Genomic DNA, 16,442 nt, shown 5'->3' with positions numbered 1-16,442 from the left:
GGTCTAACTAGTGGGGTGCCGCAAGGATTAGTGCTTGGACCTCAGCTATTTATAATCTATATCAATGACTTAGATGAGGACACCGAGTGTAATTTAAACAAGTTTGCTGATCATACAAAGCTAGGTGGGAAATAAGCTGTGAAGAAGATGCAAAGAGGGTGCAAAGCGATGTAGACCATTTAAGTGATTGGGCAAGAAGGTGGCAGATGGAATATAAAGCGGGAATTGTGAAATTATCCACTTTGGTAGTGTTGTAACCCGAAAAGTGGACCTGGTGTTGTCAGGTCGACACTTAACCCTTTCCCCCTCAGAGCGGACTAAGTGATATACAAAGTCGACGCTTATCTTTGGTAGAGATGACAGACTTCGAGTGAAGGATGGTTCAAAACGGTCTTTATTCACAGTACTGGGGAGAACCTTCTGAGTTTCTCCTCAGATCCGACTCCACCGATTCCCTAGCAACAATCAGTTATACAAAAATCAAACTCCCCTCCCTAGGGGCGGGGATAAAGCTTATCAGCATATACAGAGTTATAGCCAAATGGCAATTATAAACCGTTACATTTCATCTTCCTGCGCTCACATTCCCACATTTCTGTTATCAGTTAATTCTGTCACCTCCTGACCATGGGCCTCATTTTATTACTTTACAGCCAGCCATTTGCCCATAGCCAGGTGGTTTCGCTTGTTGAATGTTTTCTTAAGATAGCAGACTTGGTTAAGGGTGCGAGGCCCATACATTCGGCCTGATCTCGGGTGACTCTCTGCAAAGCAAGCATATCCCAATTAGACTTTGAAGACTGGAACCCTATTGTGTGATTTACTATCAGCCAGTTTTAAGTGGCGTTATCTGCATATGTGCTTGCTCGCCTGAATACCCAACTCCTCCCTCATCTTCCCTCTGCAGTCTAATCTTTCAGCCTTGAAGTCATTTAATCACGTTTACACCTTTAGCTGAACAAAGAAATACAGACCTCTATATAGTGGCATAGTGGTTAGCACTGTTGCCTCACAGCGCCAGGAACCCAGGTTCGAATCCGGCCTCGGGTGACTGTCTGTGTGGAGTTTGCACATTCTCCCTGTGTTTGCGTGGGTTTTCTCCAGGTGCTCCGGTTTCCTCCCACAGTCCAAAGATGTGCGGGTTAGGTTGATTGGCTATGATAAATTGACCCTTAGTGTTAGGGGGATTAAATACGTGGGGTTACGGGGATAGGGTGGGAAATGTGTTGGTGTAGGGGTTATGGGGATCGGGTGGGATGTGTGTCGGTGCAGGCTCGATGGGCCGAAATGGCCTCTATCTGCACTGTGGGGTTTCTGTGTGATCTGTGTATATCGTTTAACTCAGGGTAGGGATTAACCCATTATCTCCACCTTGTACATTGGTGCTGCATTATACATATTCTAATATTAAAACTAATTATGGCTAACATACAAACTAAGGTATAATAGTAATTTGGCTACTTCAGGTAGGAATAGAAAACATAGAAACATAGAAGATAGGAGCAGGAGTAGGCCATTTGGCCCTTCGAGCCTGCTCCGCCATTCAATGAGATCATGACTGATCATTCAGATTCAGTACCCTGTCCCTGCCTTCTCCCCATATCCCTTGATCCCTTTAGCCTTAAGAAATATATCCAACTCTTTCTTGAATATATTTAATGAACTGACCTCCACCACCCTCTGTGGCAGAGAATTCCACAGGTTCGCCACTCTTTGGGTGAAGAAATTCCTCCTCATTTCAGTCCTAAATGTCCTACCCCTTATCCTTAGACTATGACCCCTGGTTCTGGACTCCCTGACCATCGGGAATATCCTTCCAGCATCTAGTCTGTCCAGGCCTGACAGAATTTTATAGGTTTCAATGAGATCCCCTCTCAATCTTCTAAACTCCAGTGAGTATAAGCCCAATCGACACAATCTCTCCTCATACGTCATTCCTGCCATCCCAGGTATCAGCTTGGTGAATCTTCGCTGCACTCCTTCCATGGCAAGAACGTCCTTCCTCAGGTAAGGCGACCAAAACTGCACACAATACTCAAGGTGTGGTCTCACCAAGGCCCTGTACAACTGTAGCAAGACATCCTTGTTCCTGTACTCGAACCCTCTTGCTACAAAGGCCAACATACCATTTGTCTTCTTAACCGCCTGCTGCACCTGCATGCTTACCTTCAGCGACTGGTGCACAAGAACACCCAGGTCTCTTTGCACTTCCACTTCTCCCAATCTATTGCCATTCAATTCAATTCAATTCAATTTTATTTGTCATATATGCAACAGACGTGTGTACTGCACAATAAAATGTTGATTTTTACGAGTCCTCCCAACATATAATCTGCCTTCCTGTTTTTGCCACCAAAGTGGATAACCTCACATTTATCCACATTATAGTGCATTTGCCATGTTTCTGCCCAATCATCTAACCTGTCCAAATCGTACTGGAGTTTCATGACATCCTCCTCACAGCATACCCTCCCACCCAGCTTTGTGTCGTCTGCAAATTTGGAGATACATGGAGATAATTACATCCAATTCCCTCGTCCAGATCATCATTAATATATATTGAAGCAGAGTATTTTTTAAAAGGTGAGACTAGTGAATGTTGGTATTCAGAGGAATTTAGCTGTTCTTATACACGAATCACAAAGTTAGCATGCAGATACAGCAAGCAATTAGGAAGGCAAATGGTATGTTAGCCTTTATTACAAGGGAGTTGGAGTATAAGAGAAAGGAAGCCTTGCTACAATTATATAGAGCTTGGTGAGACTACACCTGGTGTACTGTGTAGTTTGGTCTCCTTACCAAAGAAAGAATATACTTGCCTTAGAGGGAATGCAACGAAGGTTCACTAGATTGATTCCTGGGATGAGAGGGCTGTCTTATGAGGAGAGATCGAGTAGAATGGGCCTATATTCACTGGAGTTTAGATGAATGAGAGGTGATCTCATTGAAACGTATAATATTCTTAAGGTGTTGACAGGGTAGATGCTGAGAGGCTGTTTCCCCTAGCTGCAAAGTCTAGGACTAGGGGGCATAGTCTCAAGATAAGGGGTCAGCCATTTTAGGACTGAGATGAGGAGAACTTTCTTCACTCATCGGGTTGTGAATCTTTGGAATTCTTTACCCCAGAGAGCTGTGGATGCTCAGTTGTTGAGTATATTCAAGACTCAGATTGATCAATTTTTGGGCACTAAGAGAATCAAGGGATATGGGGATTGCAAGAAAGTGGAGTTGAGGTCGATGATCAGCCATGATCTTATTGAATGGCAGAGCAGGCTCGAGGGGCCGAATGGCCTACTCCTGCTCCTTTTCTTATGTTCTTATCCTTTCATAATTTTAATTATTTCTATCATATCGCCCCGTAATCTACGTTCTTCTAACGAAAAAAGACCCAATTTTTCAGTCTTTCTTTGTATTTGTATTTCCTCATACCAGGCAGCAACCTAATGAATCTGCATTGTACCCACTCTAAAGACACGGGGCGAAATTGGGTGCCTTTGCACTCCCCGTTAGCGCTCCCGGCGGTGCAAATGGATTTGCGACCGGGCACACGCTGACATCGACTCCCGCCATATTTGGCGGGAGTTTTGCAGCGGCACTACAGCATTGCGCCCCGATCTCCTTCGTCCGGAGATCATGATGTCATTGGCGTGCGCATCGCCCCGGTAGCGCCCAGGCCCCAAGATTGACTTCCACCCCCTGCAGCAGCGCTGGTCGAAAACACCGACAGCTGCAGGAGGCATGCACTGGGCGGCTGGCCGCTTCTCTGTTGATGTTCCTTCGCCCATTTGATAGTTTGAGGAAATTTGTTTGCTTCTCTAGATACTCCACGTTTCATGGAGCCCGTGAGTTGCTAGAATGTTCTGGCAGGATTAACAGTTAGAAATTTGTGGAACTGCTGTACCCTGGCCTTGTCAAGTCTGCTTCATTTTTTTTGATATTACTATCTTCACTGTTCTATTTGAAAAAAGTTCAAAAATAAACTGATAATTTTCAAGAACACTCACTGATATTTATTTCAGACAATTTTTTTTACATATTAATTGGACAATTCACAGATGACTGTGGAGTTGAGTGTACATCGTTAGTGGGTGGACATGTTTACATTGGGGCTCAATATTCACATACAGAGTACGATTATACAGGCTTCGCAATTCCACTCGGTGCAGTCTGGTAACCTCTAACCGCAGTTGTTCCAGAGATTTCGAGGAACTGTGGTTCACGTCCTTTTCCCCCGTGCAATCCGGATCCTCTGGATGAAGTTCATCCCCAGGATACAGAATAGCGTTGCCATCGGAAGCAACCAGACGGATTGGAAACCATCGCTCACAGCCTTCCACCATACGGTCTTGGCTGAACCACTGCAGATCTTGGAGATGGGGTAATCGGCAGAGTCTGCCCAGCTCATACCACTGTGGGGGAGGGACGTAGAGTTTCTTAGAATGGTGACCTTCAATCACCTCAGGAGGGAACATCCAGTTGTAGAGGACGGTTTCATAACCATCGTGCTCTGTGAAAGGAATCTCTTGCAAACAACAGATGAAGAATGCGGTATCAAATCTCTTTCCCTCTAGAAAAGTGGGGGTCAGCCAGTTACTCCACTCCTTCAATGCCCAGATATTTGGTACACAGTCCAGCTCTCTGCACATTTTTATAAAATTCGCTGCATTTTTCTGCACAAGTGGCCTCCAACTTGAAAGTTCCTTTTGGTCGTACTGTGTAAGCTTTATGATCCCTTGGTCGTTCAAACATTTATATGGGGCATTCGGCTTCACAAGTAGAATCCCTGACTCTTCAAAGGTTTCCCTAATGGCACAAATACGGAAAGCTACCTCCCCAGAGATTTGAGATCCCAGCTTTCTCCTGTCCATTGCAAAGATTGGAGCCCTGTTGCCAATTTGCCTGACCGTGCCTAGGTTAAAGTTGGGTGGCTCACAAAAAGGCTGGAACATCTGGATCCACTCGCTGGAAAAATCAGACAAGCTGATCACACCCCCTGGGAACACCTGAGCATCAGGCATGAAACTGCTTCTCGAACTCCGCTGTAATATAAGCACGGCATAATCGCACACTGTCTTCTCCAACCATGACTGAGCCACATTTCTCTCTCGTGTAGGCACCGAAAGTGGAGGCCGACAGATCTGTGTATTGGTGGCACTTTCATTCACAAAGCGATTTCGAGCACCTGCAGCCAAGATCACAGTAGCTGCTTCCCTCCAATATTTTAAGTCCCTATTCATCTCCGCTGCAAGAAAGAATAACCTATTAATTTATTGTTAGTTGTTGCTAGGCTCTACGTCAGTAACTCTAGTGTTACAATGTATTACCAGCACAGAAACAGGCCATTCGACCCAACAGGTCCATGATGTTTATGCTCCACACGAGCCTCCTCCCACCCCTCTTCATCTAACCCATCAACATATCCTTCTATTCATTTCTCCCTCATGTACTTATCTACCTTCCCCTTAAGTGCATCTACGCTATTCACCTCGAGGAGTCAAGATGACGACCGAGACGGTCCAGCGCTAGTGCACTCTCCCTGCTTCGGGAGCGAGGTGTTCGGCGAGTCGGGCGGAGGCAGCGCAGCGCATTGGGACGCTGCAGCAGCCACGTCGACCCGCTAGAGCACATCGGCTGGCTGCTCCTCAGTGGGGAAGCATTCCGACTGGGAGGAGAGGAGCCGAGCATGGCGGCCAGAGGCCGGACCGGAAGTCGGAGAAGCAGGCCCGGGCTGTCGGACCGTGGAGCCGGCGACGGTGAGGTGGAGGCCGTGGCGACCGGAGGATGTGTTCGGCGAGTCGGGCAGAGGCAGCGCAGCGCATCGAGCAGCAGCAGCAGCCACGCCGACTCGCAGTCCGACTGGGAGGAGGGGAGCCGGGAATGGTGGGGTGAGCGGGAGAAGCAGGCCACCACATGGTGAGGAGGAGGCCGCAGTGACGAGGAGGACGGAGCGGCTGAGGGACATCGTGCTCCCACTGCCACTGGATGCCAAAGAATTGACTTTCTGAACACGGCGCTGTAAAAATAGCTGATGTGTCCCTACGGGGAGTAAGCATTCCATTGTACTAGTACATATGGCAAATAAAATTGAATTGAATGGAACTACTCCCTGTGGTAGCGAGTTCCACATTCTAACCAGTCTCTGGGTAAAGATCTTTCTGAATTTCCTATTGGATTTATTAGTGACTATCTTATATTTATGGCTCCTAGTTCTGGTCTCACCAGCAAGTGGAAACATCGGCCGGGATTTTCCCATTTCCCACCTGCACGGTGTGAGGGGACGCGGTAGACAGCGGGAAACCCAGATTTCCGGGTTTCCCTGCACGTTGTGGAATTTTAACTCCGTGCGTGTGACATAATGGGTGAGTTGCCCTCCCAGAAGTCAGCCTGATCAACAGGCTGGCTTCCAGTCGGGCGGGGAACGCAGGCTGGACACCGCAGCAACAGCTAAGTGCTGGGTCCAGGTGAGGTTGCGGGGGGCAAGGGGGGGGGGGGGGGGGTGGAGTTGTTCCAAGCCCAGGGGGTGGTTGGTGGAGTCCAAGCCTGTTGGGGGGGGGGGGGGGGGGGGGGGGCAATCTTGGGGTGGGGAGTCCAATCCCCCGGGAGGGGTCCGATGCCCGACCCCAGGGGGTGGGGGGGGTGAGTTCGATCGTTGGGAGGAGTCTGATCGCTGTCCCCGGGGTTGGGGGGGGGGGGGGTGGGCGCGATCCCGGGGGGTGGTCCGAACCCCAACCCCAGAGGGAGGGGATCCGATCCCTGTCCCCGGGCAGGTTGCTGGTGGAGGAGCTTAAGGGGGCGCCGGGAGGAAGGACTCCTGCTCCTGTCGGTCCACAAAGATTGCTCCCCAAAGCGTGGTGCCTCATTGCAGCTGCCAGGAATCCCAAGCCCCAGGATCCCTGGCCGCTTGCAGTTAAACCTGCAAAGTAGATTAAGAGGCTTCAGGCCTCATTATCATATTTAAATTGCCAACCCACCTCTTGGCAGCGGGTTGGCCACCCAACCCCTGTACCACCTGAGTAAAAGGTGAAAGTGGGAGTGTTGGAGCTGGGTTTTGGAGCCCAACTTGCACTTCCCACCGCCTCCCCCCACCTCCAACCCACCCATTCTTCCTGTGAAAATTCCCCCATCTTCTCTACATTTACTCTATCAACCCCTTCTACAATCTTGAAGACCTCTATCAGGTCACCCCTCAGTCTTTTCTTGCCTAAAGAGCCCCAGCCTGTTCAGTCTTTTCTAATAGGTATAACCTCTCAGTTCTGGTATAATTCCAGTTAACTTTTTTAAACCTTCTCCAGTGTCTATATCCTTTTTTATAATATGGAGACCAGAACTGTTCACAGTACTCCCAAGTGTGGTCTAATCAAGGTTCTATACAAGTTTAACATAGCTTCTCAGCTTTTCAATTTTATCCGTCTAGAAATGCACCCTAAAGCTTTGTTTGCTTTTTTTATGGTGCTCTCCTACTGGAACCAGCAACCCCAGTGCTCTCCTACTGGAGCCAGCAACCCCAGTGCTCTCCTACTGGAGCCAGCAACCCCAGTGCTCTCCTACTGGAGCCAGCAACCCCAGTGCTCTCCTGATGCGCTATCAATTACTCATAAAAGACTGAGAGTTAGAAGAGTAACTAAAGGCTTTTATTAACAACAGAATGGAGGTCTGCCTCGAGTGGTCGACCGGTCCAGGATACCAAGGGCTGGGGAGCAGTCACCTTTATACTAGGACCTGTGGGAGGAGTCAGCCGAGGCATGTCCAGGCATGTACACAGTGGAATACAAACAGGACAAACAGGAATACAAACAGTGGTTTACCACATTCACCCCTTGTTTAAAATTGAGTCCGGCGGGGTGAAGTGTATTAAAAGTTAGTGTATTGGAGTCTCTCCGGAGGTCTTGTCTGCCGCTGTGATCGGCGTGGCGACGGCAGGGGTAGTGACGCTTCCGGCGTCGAGTCCAGCGTAGGCTGTGGCACAGGCGTGTCGTCCTCGTAGATGTCGAGCGGGTCGCGGGGCCCAGGCCTGCCGTCTGCTGGGGCTGGATATCGGATCGTGGGGGGGGGGGGGGGTGGTAGTGGGTAGTGGGTTACTGTGGTCCCCGAGGGTGCAAGGTCTCTTACGGAGACTGTGTCCTCCCGCCCGTCCGGGTATGCGATGTAAGCATACTGGGGGTTGGCGTGGAGGAGGTCGACCCTCTCGACCAGGGGGGTCCGTTTTATGGGTCCTCACGTGTCTTCTCAGTAGGACCGGCCCTGGGGACGTCAGCCATGGCGGGTAGCGATGTCCCTGATGTGGACTTCCTTGGGAAGACAAACATTTTCTCATGAGGGGTGGCGTTAGTGGCAGTGCAGAGCAGTGACCGAATAGAGTGGAGCGCATCGGGGAGCACATCCTGCCAGCGGGAGGTTGGAAGGCCCCTAGACTTTAAGGCTAGCAGGACGGCCTTCCAAACTGTCGCATTTTCTCTTTCCACCTGTCCGTTCCCCCGGGGGTTGTAACTGGTGGTCCTGCTTGTGGCAATACCCCTAGTTAGCAGGTACTGACGGAGTTCGTCGCTCATAAACGATGAGCCCCGGTCGCTATGGATATAGCTGGGGAAGCCGAACATGGTGAAGAGGTTGTTCAGACATTTAATGACCGTGGCACTGGTCATGTCCGGGCAGGGGAAGGCGAACGGGAAACGGGAGTACTCATCAATAATATTGAGGAAGTACACATTGCGGTCGGAGGAGGGGAGAGGCCCTTTAAAATCGACGCTCAGGCGCTCGAAGGGGCGAGTGGCTTTTATCAGGTGGGCCCTGTCTGGTCTATAAAAGTGTGGTTTGCACTCAGCGCAGACTTGGCAGTTCCTGGTCATGGTCCTGACCTCCTCAATAGAGTAAGGCAGGTTGCGGGCCTTGATGAGGTGGAAGAACCTGGTGACCCCCGGGTGGCAGAGGTCATTGTGGAGGACCCGTAGTCTATCGATCTGCGCGCTGGCGCAGGTGCCACGCGATAGCGCATCCGGGGGTTCATTTAGCTTCCCTGGCCGGTACAAGATCTCGTAGTTGTAGGTGGAAAGTTCGATTCTCCACCTCAAGATCTTGTCATTTTTGATTTTGCCCCTCTGCTTGTTGTTAAACATAAAAGCAACTGAACGCTGGTCAGTGAGCAGGGTAAATCGTTTTCCGGCCAGGTAGTGCCTCCAATGACGCACAGCCTCCACAATCGCCTGGGCCTCCTTCTCAACAGCGGAGTGTCTGGTCTCCGGGCCTTGGAGGGTTCGTGAAAAGAAGGCCACGGGTCTCCCCGCCTGATTGAGGGTAGCGGCCAGGGCAAAGTCGGACGCGTCGCTTTCCACCTGGAAGGGGATGGATTCGTCCACTGCGTGCATGGTGGCTTTGGCAATGTCCTCCTTGATACGGTGGAAGGCTAAGCGGGCCTCTGCCGTCAAGGGAAAAGAGGTGGACTTGATCAGCGGACGGGCCTTGTCCGCATAGTAGGGGACCCACTGGGCGTAATAGGAGAAAAACCCTAGGCACCTCTTCAGGGCCTTGAGGCAGTGGGGCAGTGGAAGTTCCATAAGGGGACGCATCCGGTCGGGGTCGGGGCCGATGACTCCGTGTTCCACAACACAGCCAAGGATGGCGAGGCGGTTTGTGCGGAATATGCACTTCTCCTTGTTATATGTCAGGTTTAGGAGTTGGGCGGTGCGGAGGAATTTTTCGAGGTTTGCGTCATGGTCCTGCAAGTCACGGCCGCAGATGGTCACATTGTCCAGATATGGGAAAGTGGCCTGCAACGCATTTTGATCTACCATCCGGTCCATCTCCCTTTGGAAGATGGAGACCCCGTTGGTGACGCCAAAGGGAACCCTAAGGAAGTGATAGAGGCGGCCGTTTGCCTCAAAGGCAGTGTACTGGCGGTCCTCAGGGCGGATGGGGAGCTGGTGGTACGCTGATTTCAGGTCAATGGTCGAGAAGACGCGGTACTGCGCGATCTGGTTGACCATATCAGCTATACGAGGGGAGTGGGTAGGCGTCCAGCAGGGTGTAGCGATTTATTGTCTGGCTGTAGTCGATGACCAGGCGCTGCTTCTCGCTGGTCTTAACGACCACAACCTGGGCTCGCCAGGGGCTGGTGCTGCCCTCAATAATCCCTTCTTTCAGGAGCCGCTCCACTTCGGTTTTAATGAAAACCCTGTCCCCGGCACTGTATCGCCTGCTCTTTGTGGCGATGGGCTTACAGTCGGGGGTGAGGTTAGCAAACAGTGGTGGGGGGGTGACTCTGAGTGTGGAGAGGTTGCACCTGGTGCGCGGCGGGCAATTTGGAAGCTGCTGGCTGCGGACTGTGAGTGGGGGTAGGGGTCCACCGTACGCCATCGTAACACTTTTAAGGTGGCACTGAAAATCTAACCCCAGCAGGACGGCAGCGCAGAGGTCAGGCAGGACCAGAAGTTTAAAATGATCGTACACGGTCCCGTCTACTACGAGTGTCACCACGCAGTAGCCGCCGATGTCCGCCGACTGGGACTCGGAGGCCATAGAAATCCGCTGTTGCGCAGGCAGGACTGGGAGAGAGCAACGCCGCACCGTGTCGGGGTGGATGAAGCTCTCCGTGCTCCCAGAGTCAAAAAGGCAGATTGTATCGTGACCATTTACCTTAATGTCCATTGTGGAACTGGCCAGTTGGTGCGGTCTCGCTTGGTCCAGTGTAACGGATGCCAGCGTAGGGGTCGGTGTGTCGCTGCGGGTATCAGATGAGGCGGTGTCGGGGGCCTGCTGCGTCCCGGCTGTCGTCCAAGATGGCGGCGTCCATGATCCCCATGTGGCTGGAGGCGTCCAAAATGGCTGCTGTACCGGTGATTCGCACACGGCCGGGGAGGTCGAAAATGGCGGCCCCCATGGCCCACACGCGGCGCTGCTGGGGTTCGGGGTGGCTTTGGCCCTGCAGACGCTAGCGTAGTGTCCCTTCTTCCCGCAGCCCGAGCAGATCGCGTTTTTCGCCGGGCAGCGCGCTCTGGGGTGTTTTGCCTGGCCACAGAAGTAGCATTTCTGGCCTTGGGGCACTGCTGCGGTAGTTGGGCCGTTGTTGGGGTGTGGCTGGGGTGGCACGGCACTATGAGGCGGTCCTACCGTGTCCCAGGCTGTCATTCCCCGCGGCGTCCACGGTGCAGAGGAGTAGGCATCCATGCCCTGGTAGGCTGCATCCAACGATAAGGCCTCTGAACTCGCACTGTTGAGGTCGAGGTTACTCTGCTCCAACAGTCGCTGTCGTGTGTAATTGGATCTGTGGCCCGCTACAAAAGCGTCCCGGATAAGTTCCTCTGTGTACACGGCGGCCTTTACATCCTTACAACCACAGGCCCGGCCAAGCACAGACAGTGCCTGAAGGTATTCCACGGTCGATTCCCCAGGTTGTTGTTTACGACTCCCCAGGAGGTGCCTGGCGTACATTTCGTTCACTGGGCGCGTGTACTGGTCCTTGAGGAGCTTGATAGCATCCGCGTACGAGGTCGCGTCTTGGATGACCGAGTACACTCGGTGGTTCACTTTGGAGGTCAGGACATCCAGTTTGTCCTCGTCCGATTTGATTGCTTCGGAGGCGGTCAGGAATTTTTCGAAACACTTAAGCCAGTGAGTAAACTTGGTGGATGAGTCCGCCTCCCGATGATCTAAGTCCAGGCATGCTGGTGTGAGGATCTTCTCCATTATAAAAATGTTGTTAATAAAATTGATGCGCTATCAATTACTCATAAAAGACTGAGAGTTAGAAGAGTAACTAAAGGCTTTTATTAACAACAGAATGGAGGTCTGCCTCGAGTGGTCGACCGGTCCAGGATACCAAGGGCTGGGGAGCAGTCACCTTTATACTAGGACCTGTGGGAGGAGTCAGCCGAGGCATGTCCAGGCATGTACACAGTGGAATACAAACAGGACAAACAGGAATACAAACAGTGGTTTACCACATCTCCTACTGGAGCCAGCAACCCCAGTGCTCTCCTACTGGAGCCAGCAACCCCAGTGCTCTCCTACTGGAGCCAGCAACCCCAGTGCTCTCCTACTGGAGCCAGCAACCCCAGTGCTCTCCTACTGGAGCCAGCAACCCCAGTGCTCTCCTACTGGAGCCAGCAACCCCAGTGCTCTCCTACTGGAGCCAGCAACCCCAGTGCTCTCCTACTGGAGCCAGCAACCCCAGTGCTCTCCTACTGGAGCCAGCAACCCCAGTGCTCTCCTACTGGAACCAGCAACCCCAGTGCTCTCCTACTGGAACCAGCAACCCCAGTGCTCTCCTACTGGAACCAGCAACCCCAGTGCTCTCCTACTGGAACCAGCAACCCCAGTGCTCTCCTAATGGAACCAACAACCCCAGTGCTCTCCTACTGGAACCAACAACCCCAGTGCTCTCCTACTGGAACCAGCAACCCCAGTGCTCTCCTACTGGAACCAGCAACCCCAGTGCTCTCCTACTGGAACCAACAACCCCAGTGCTCTCCTACTGGAACCAGCAACCCCAGTGCTTTCTTATGGTGGGGGCTGACATGTGCTCCCTCCACCCTCGCCACACTTTGCAAAAACTCCAGATTTAAGAACATAAGAAATAGGAGCTAGAGTAGGTCATTTGGCCCTTCGAGCCTGCTCCGCCATGGCTGATCTTCTACCTCAACTACACCATCCCGCACTATCCCCATATCCCTTCATTCCCAAAAATGTATCGACCTCTGTCTTGAATATACTCAATGAATGAGCATCCACAGTTCTCTGGGGTAGAAAATTCCAAAGATTCACAACCCTTTGAGTGCAGAAATTTCTCCTCATCTCAGTCCTAAATGGCCGACCCCTTATTCTGAGACTGTGACCCCTGGTTCTATACTCCCCAGCCAGGGGAAACATTGTCTCAGCATTAACCCTGTCAAGCCCCTTAAGAATTTTATATGTATCAATTAGATCACCTCTTATTCTTCTAAACTCTAGGGAATATAGGCCTAGTCTACTCAATCTCTCCTCATAGGGCAATCCCCTCATCCCAGGGAACAGTCTAGTGAACCTACATTGCACTCCCTCCAAGGCAAGTATGTCTTTCCTTAGGTAAGGAGACTAGAACTGTAAACAGTACTCCAGGTGTAGCCTCACCAATGCCTTGTATAATTGTAGTAAGACTTCTTTACTCTTATACTCTAATCCCTTTGTAACAAAAGCTTACATACCATGTACTTTCCTAATTGCTTGCTGTACCTGCATGTTAACTTTCTGTGATTCATGTGCAAGGACACCCAGGTCCCTCTGAATGCAAACATTTCCCAGTCTCTCACGATTCAAAAAATATTCTGCTTTATGTTTTTCTTACCAAAGTGGATAACTTCACACTTCCCCACATTGTATTCCATTTGCCATGTTCTTGCCCACTCAGTCAACCTGTCTATATCTCTCTGCAGCCTCTTTGCATCCTTCTCACAGCTTACTTTCCAAACTAACGTTGTATCATTAGCAAACTTGGATACGTTACACTCAGTCCCTTCATCTAAGTCATTAATATAGATTGTAAATAGCTGAGGCCCAAGCACTGATCCTTGCGGTACTCCACTAGTTACAGCCTGCCAACCCTTAAAAGTCCCGTTTATTCCTACTCTGTTTTCTGTCCATTAAACAATCCTCAATCCATGCTAATATATTACCCCCAATTGCATGAGGCCTAATTTTGTCTAATAACCTCTTGTGTGACACTACATCCACTGGTTCCCCCTTATCCATCCTACTAGTTACATCTTCAAAAAACTTTGTCAAACATGATTTCCCTTTCATAAAACCATGTTGACTCTGCCTAAATCATATTACGATTTTCTAAGTGCCCTGTTACCTCATCCCTAATAATAGATTCTAGCATTTTGCCTACTACTGATGTCAGGCTGACTGGCCTATAGTTCCCCATTTCTCTTAAATAGCAGAGTTATGTTTGCTACCTTCCAATCCTTTGGGACTGTTATAGAATCTAGGGAATTCTGGAAGATTAATACCAGTGCATCCACTATCTCTGCTGCTACCTCTTTTAAAAACCTAGGATGCAGGTCATCAGGTCCAGGGGATTTCTCTTTACTTATACTGATTTCTTTAAGTTCCTCTTTCTCTCTAGATCCTTGGTTCCCCATTATTTCCAGAATGTTTTTTGTGTCTTCTACCGTGAAGACAGATACAAAGTTTTTGTTTAATGTCTCTGCCATTTTTGTATTGCCCATTATAATTTCTCCTGTCTCTGCCTCTAAAGGACCCACTTTTACTTTCACTAATCTCTTCCTATTTACATACCGATAGAAAGGTTTACAATCTGTTTTTATGTCTCTTGCTAATTTACTCATATTCTTTTTTCCCTTTCCTTAGCAATTACTTGGTCCTCCTTTGCTGAATTCTAAAATCCTTCCAATCCTCAGGCTTACCACTCTTTTTGGCAACATTATAAGACTCTTCCTTTGATCTAATACTATCTGTAACTTCTCGTTAGCCACGGTTGGACCACATTTCCTGTGGGGTTATTGTGCCTTAAAGGAATGTATATTTTTTATAAATTATGCATTAATTCTTTTAATGCTAGCCATTGCTTAACTACATTAAAAGATATGATGGTAGATATGTAGTTTCCCAATCTACCTTAACCAACTAGCCCCTCATACCTATGTAGTTTGCTTTATTTAGATTTAAGACCCTCGTTTCAGACTTCACTAAATTACAGTGTCAGCTGTGGCTCAGTTGGTAGCACACTCACCTCTGAGTCAGAAGGTTGTGGGTTCAAATCCCACTCCAGGAACTTGCGTAGGCTGACTGTTGACAGGCGCCGTCTTTCAGATGAGACGTTAAACCGAGACCCTGTCTGCTTTCTCAGGTGGATGTCAAAAATCCCATGCCACTATTTCGAAGAAGAGCAAGGGAGTTATCCCCGGTGTCCAGGCCAATATTTATCCCTCAAAAAACATAACAAAAACAGATTATCTGGTCGTTATTACATTGTTGTTTGTGGGAGCTTGCTGTGCGTAAATTGGCTGCTGCGTTTACCACATTACAACAGTGACTCCACTTCAAAAATACTTCATTGGCTGTAAAGTACTTTGAGACGTCCGGTGGTCGTGAAAGGCGCTATATAAATGCAAGTCTCTTTTTTTTTAAACTTTCAAACTTAATACAAAATTCTATCATTATGGTTACTCTTCCCTAAAGGCCCCTTTACTCCAAGGTTATTAATGAACCCTTTCTTATTGCACAATACTAGATCTAAAATAGCCTGTTCCCTAGTTGGTTCCTCAACATACTGATCTAGAAAACTATCTTGTATATATTCCATGAACTCGTCCTACACATTATTACTGCAAATTTGGTTTGCCCAGTCTATATATAGATTAAAGTCCCCCATGATTAATGTATTACCCTTGTTACGTGCGCCTCTAATTTCCTGATTTATACTCTGCCCTACATTACAACTACTGTTTGGGGGCCTATAAACAACTCCCACTGATGTTTTCTGCCCCTTGATGTATCTTAGCTGCACCCAAACTGATTTTACTTCTTGATTTTCCAAGCCAAGATCCTTTCTACTGTCTTTATCCCATCCTTTATTATCAGTGCTACCTCTCCTCCTTTTCCATTTTGCCTATCTCTTCTAAAAGTTAAGTATCCTGGAATATTTTGCAACCAGGTCTCTGTAATGGCTATTAGATCAAACCTATTAATTTCTATCTGCGCTATTAATTCATCTATTTTGTTGCAAATGCTTCGTGCATTCAGTTTTGACTTTTTTCTATTTTTCCCTGATGTCACCTTAGTCACTGATGGCCTATTACCTTTGTTACTCTCTCTGTCCCTTCCTGACCCACTCTGCTTATTTTTACCCTAAACTCTACTCTGCTCTAGAGCCTTGACATTTCCCGTGCTGCTTTTAAATTTACTCTTTCCTGAATTCTCCACCCCCCCCTTCCCTTCATTAGTTTAAAGCTCTGTCTACTGTTATTCAATTCGCCAGGACACTGGTTCCAGCCCGGTTTAAGTTGAGCCCGTCCCAATGGAACAGCTTCCTTTCCCCAGTACTGCTGCCAGTGGCCCATGAAGCGAAACCCCTGCCTCCCACACCACTCGTTCAGCCGCGCATTTAACCTCCTAATCTGCTTATCCCTATGCTAATTGGCGCATGGCTCAGGTAACAATCCAGAGATTATTACCTTTGAGGTTCTGCTTTTTAATTTGGACCCCAACCCCAACAAAACATTCCTAGTTCTACCTATGTCGTTGGTTCCTACATGGACCACGACAACTGGATCTGCCCCTTCCCACTCCAAGTTCTTCTCCAGCCATGAGAAGTCTTTAACCCGGGCAGGCAACACAGCCTTCGGTACTCCCTGTCGCGGTTGCAGAGAACCGTATCTATCCCTATTCCATTCTCCCAGTTTCTCTGTCTCCGCCGCATCTGCTCCGACGATGCCACCTTCCACACT

At 49.3% G+C, this 16,442-nt stretch overlaps 2 protein-coding genes across 3 annotated transcripts in view; both read right to left on the bottom strand.

Annotated features, from left to right (window-relative positions):
* Nucleotides 1–14,825, bottom strand: part of cstf1 (cleavage stimulation factor, 3' pre-RNA, subunit 1) — a 44,772-nt gene extending 29,947 nt beyond the window's left edge. The window contains exon 1 of the mRNA XM_086005218.1: nucleotides 14,726–14,825. The gene's annotated coding sequence lies outside the window, so the exon portion shown is untranslated. The remainder of the gene's footprint in view (nucleotides 1–14,725) is intronic.
* On the bottom strand, nucleotides 377–14,847 carry LOC147108546 (acyl-coenzyme A diphosphatase NUDT19-like). 2 transcript variants are annotated; one of them, XM_086005223.1, is made up of 3 exons: nucleotides 14,726–14,810; nucleotides 10,630–11,670; nucleotides 377–5,242 (listed from the first exon to the last, which is right to left on the bottom strand). In XM_086005223.1, exon 3 carries the CDS (start codon nucleotides 5,235–5,237, stop codon nucleotides 4,050–4,052), a length of 1,188 nt encoding a protein of 395 aa, XP_085861349.1. In that variant the 5' UTR covers nucleotides 5,238–5,242; nucleotides 10,630–11,670; nucleotides 14,726–14,810; the 3' UTR covers nucleotides 377–4,049. The 2 variants fall into 2 exon arrangements, with proteins under 2 accessions (XP_085861349.1, XP_085861348.1); XM_086005222.1 differs by lacking the exon at nucleotides 10,630–11,670 and having other exon boundaries at nucleotides 14,726–14,847.
* Nucleotides 14,848–16,442: the final 1,595 nt, after the last annotated feature.

Source organism: Somniosus microcephalus, chromosome 13, assembly GCF_052327205.1.
Source record: "Somniosus microcephalus isolate GS21.2 chromosome 13, FLI_Smic_1.0, whole genome shotgun sequence".
Classification (NCBI taxonomy): domain Eukaryota; kingdom Metazoa; phylum Chordata; class Chondrichthyes; order Squaliformes; family Somniosidae; genus Somniosus; species Somniosus microcephalus.
The sequence above is the reverse complement of the archived record's forward strand: the minus strand, read 5'-3'. Positions and strand labels throughout refer to the sequence as shown.

What these genes read in the sequence shown, in the direction of transcription:
- LOC147108546 (XM_086005222.1), bottom strand. Translation starts at nt 5,237, where the DNA reads ATGAATAGGGACTTAAAATATTGGAGGGAAGCAGCTACTGTGATCTTG.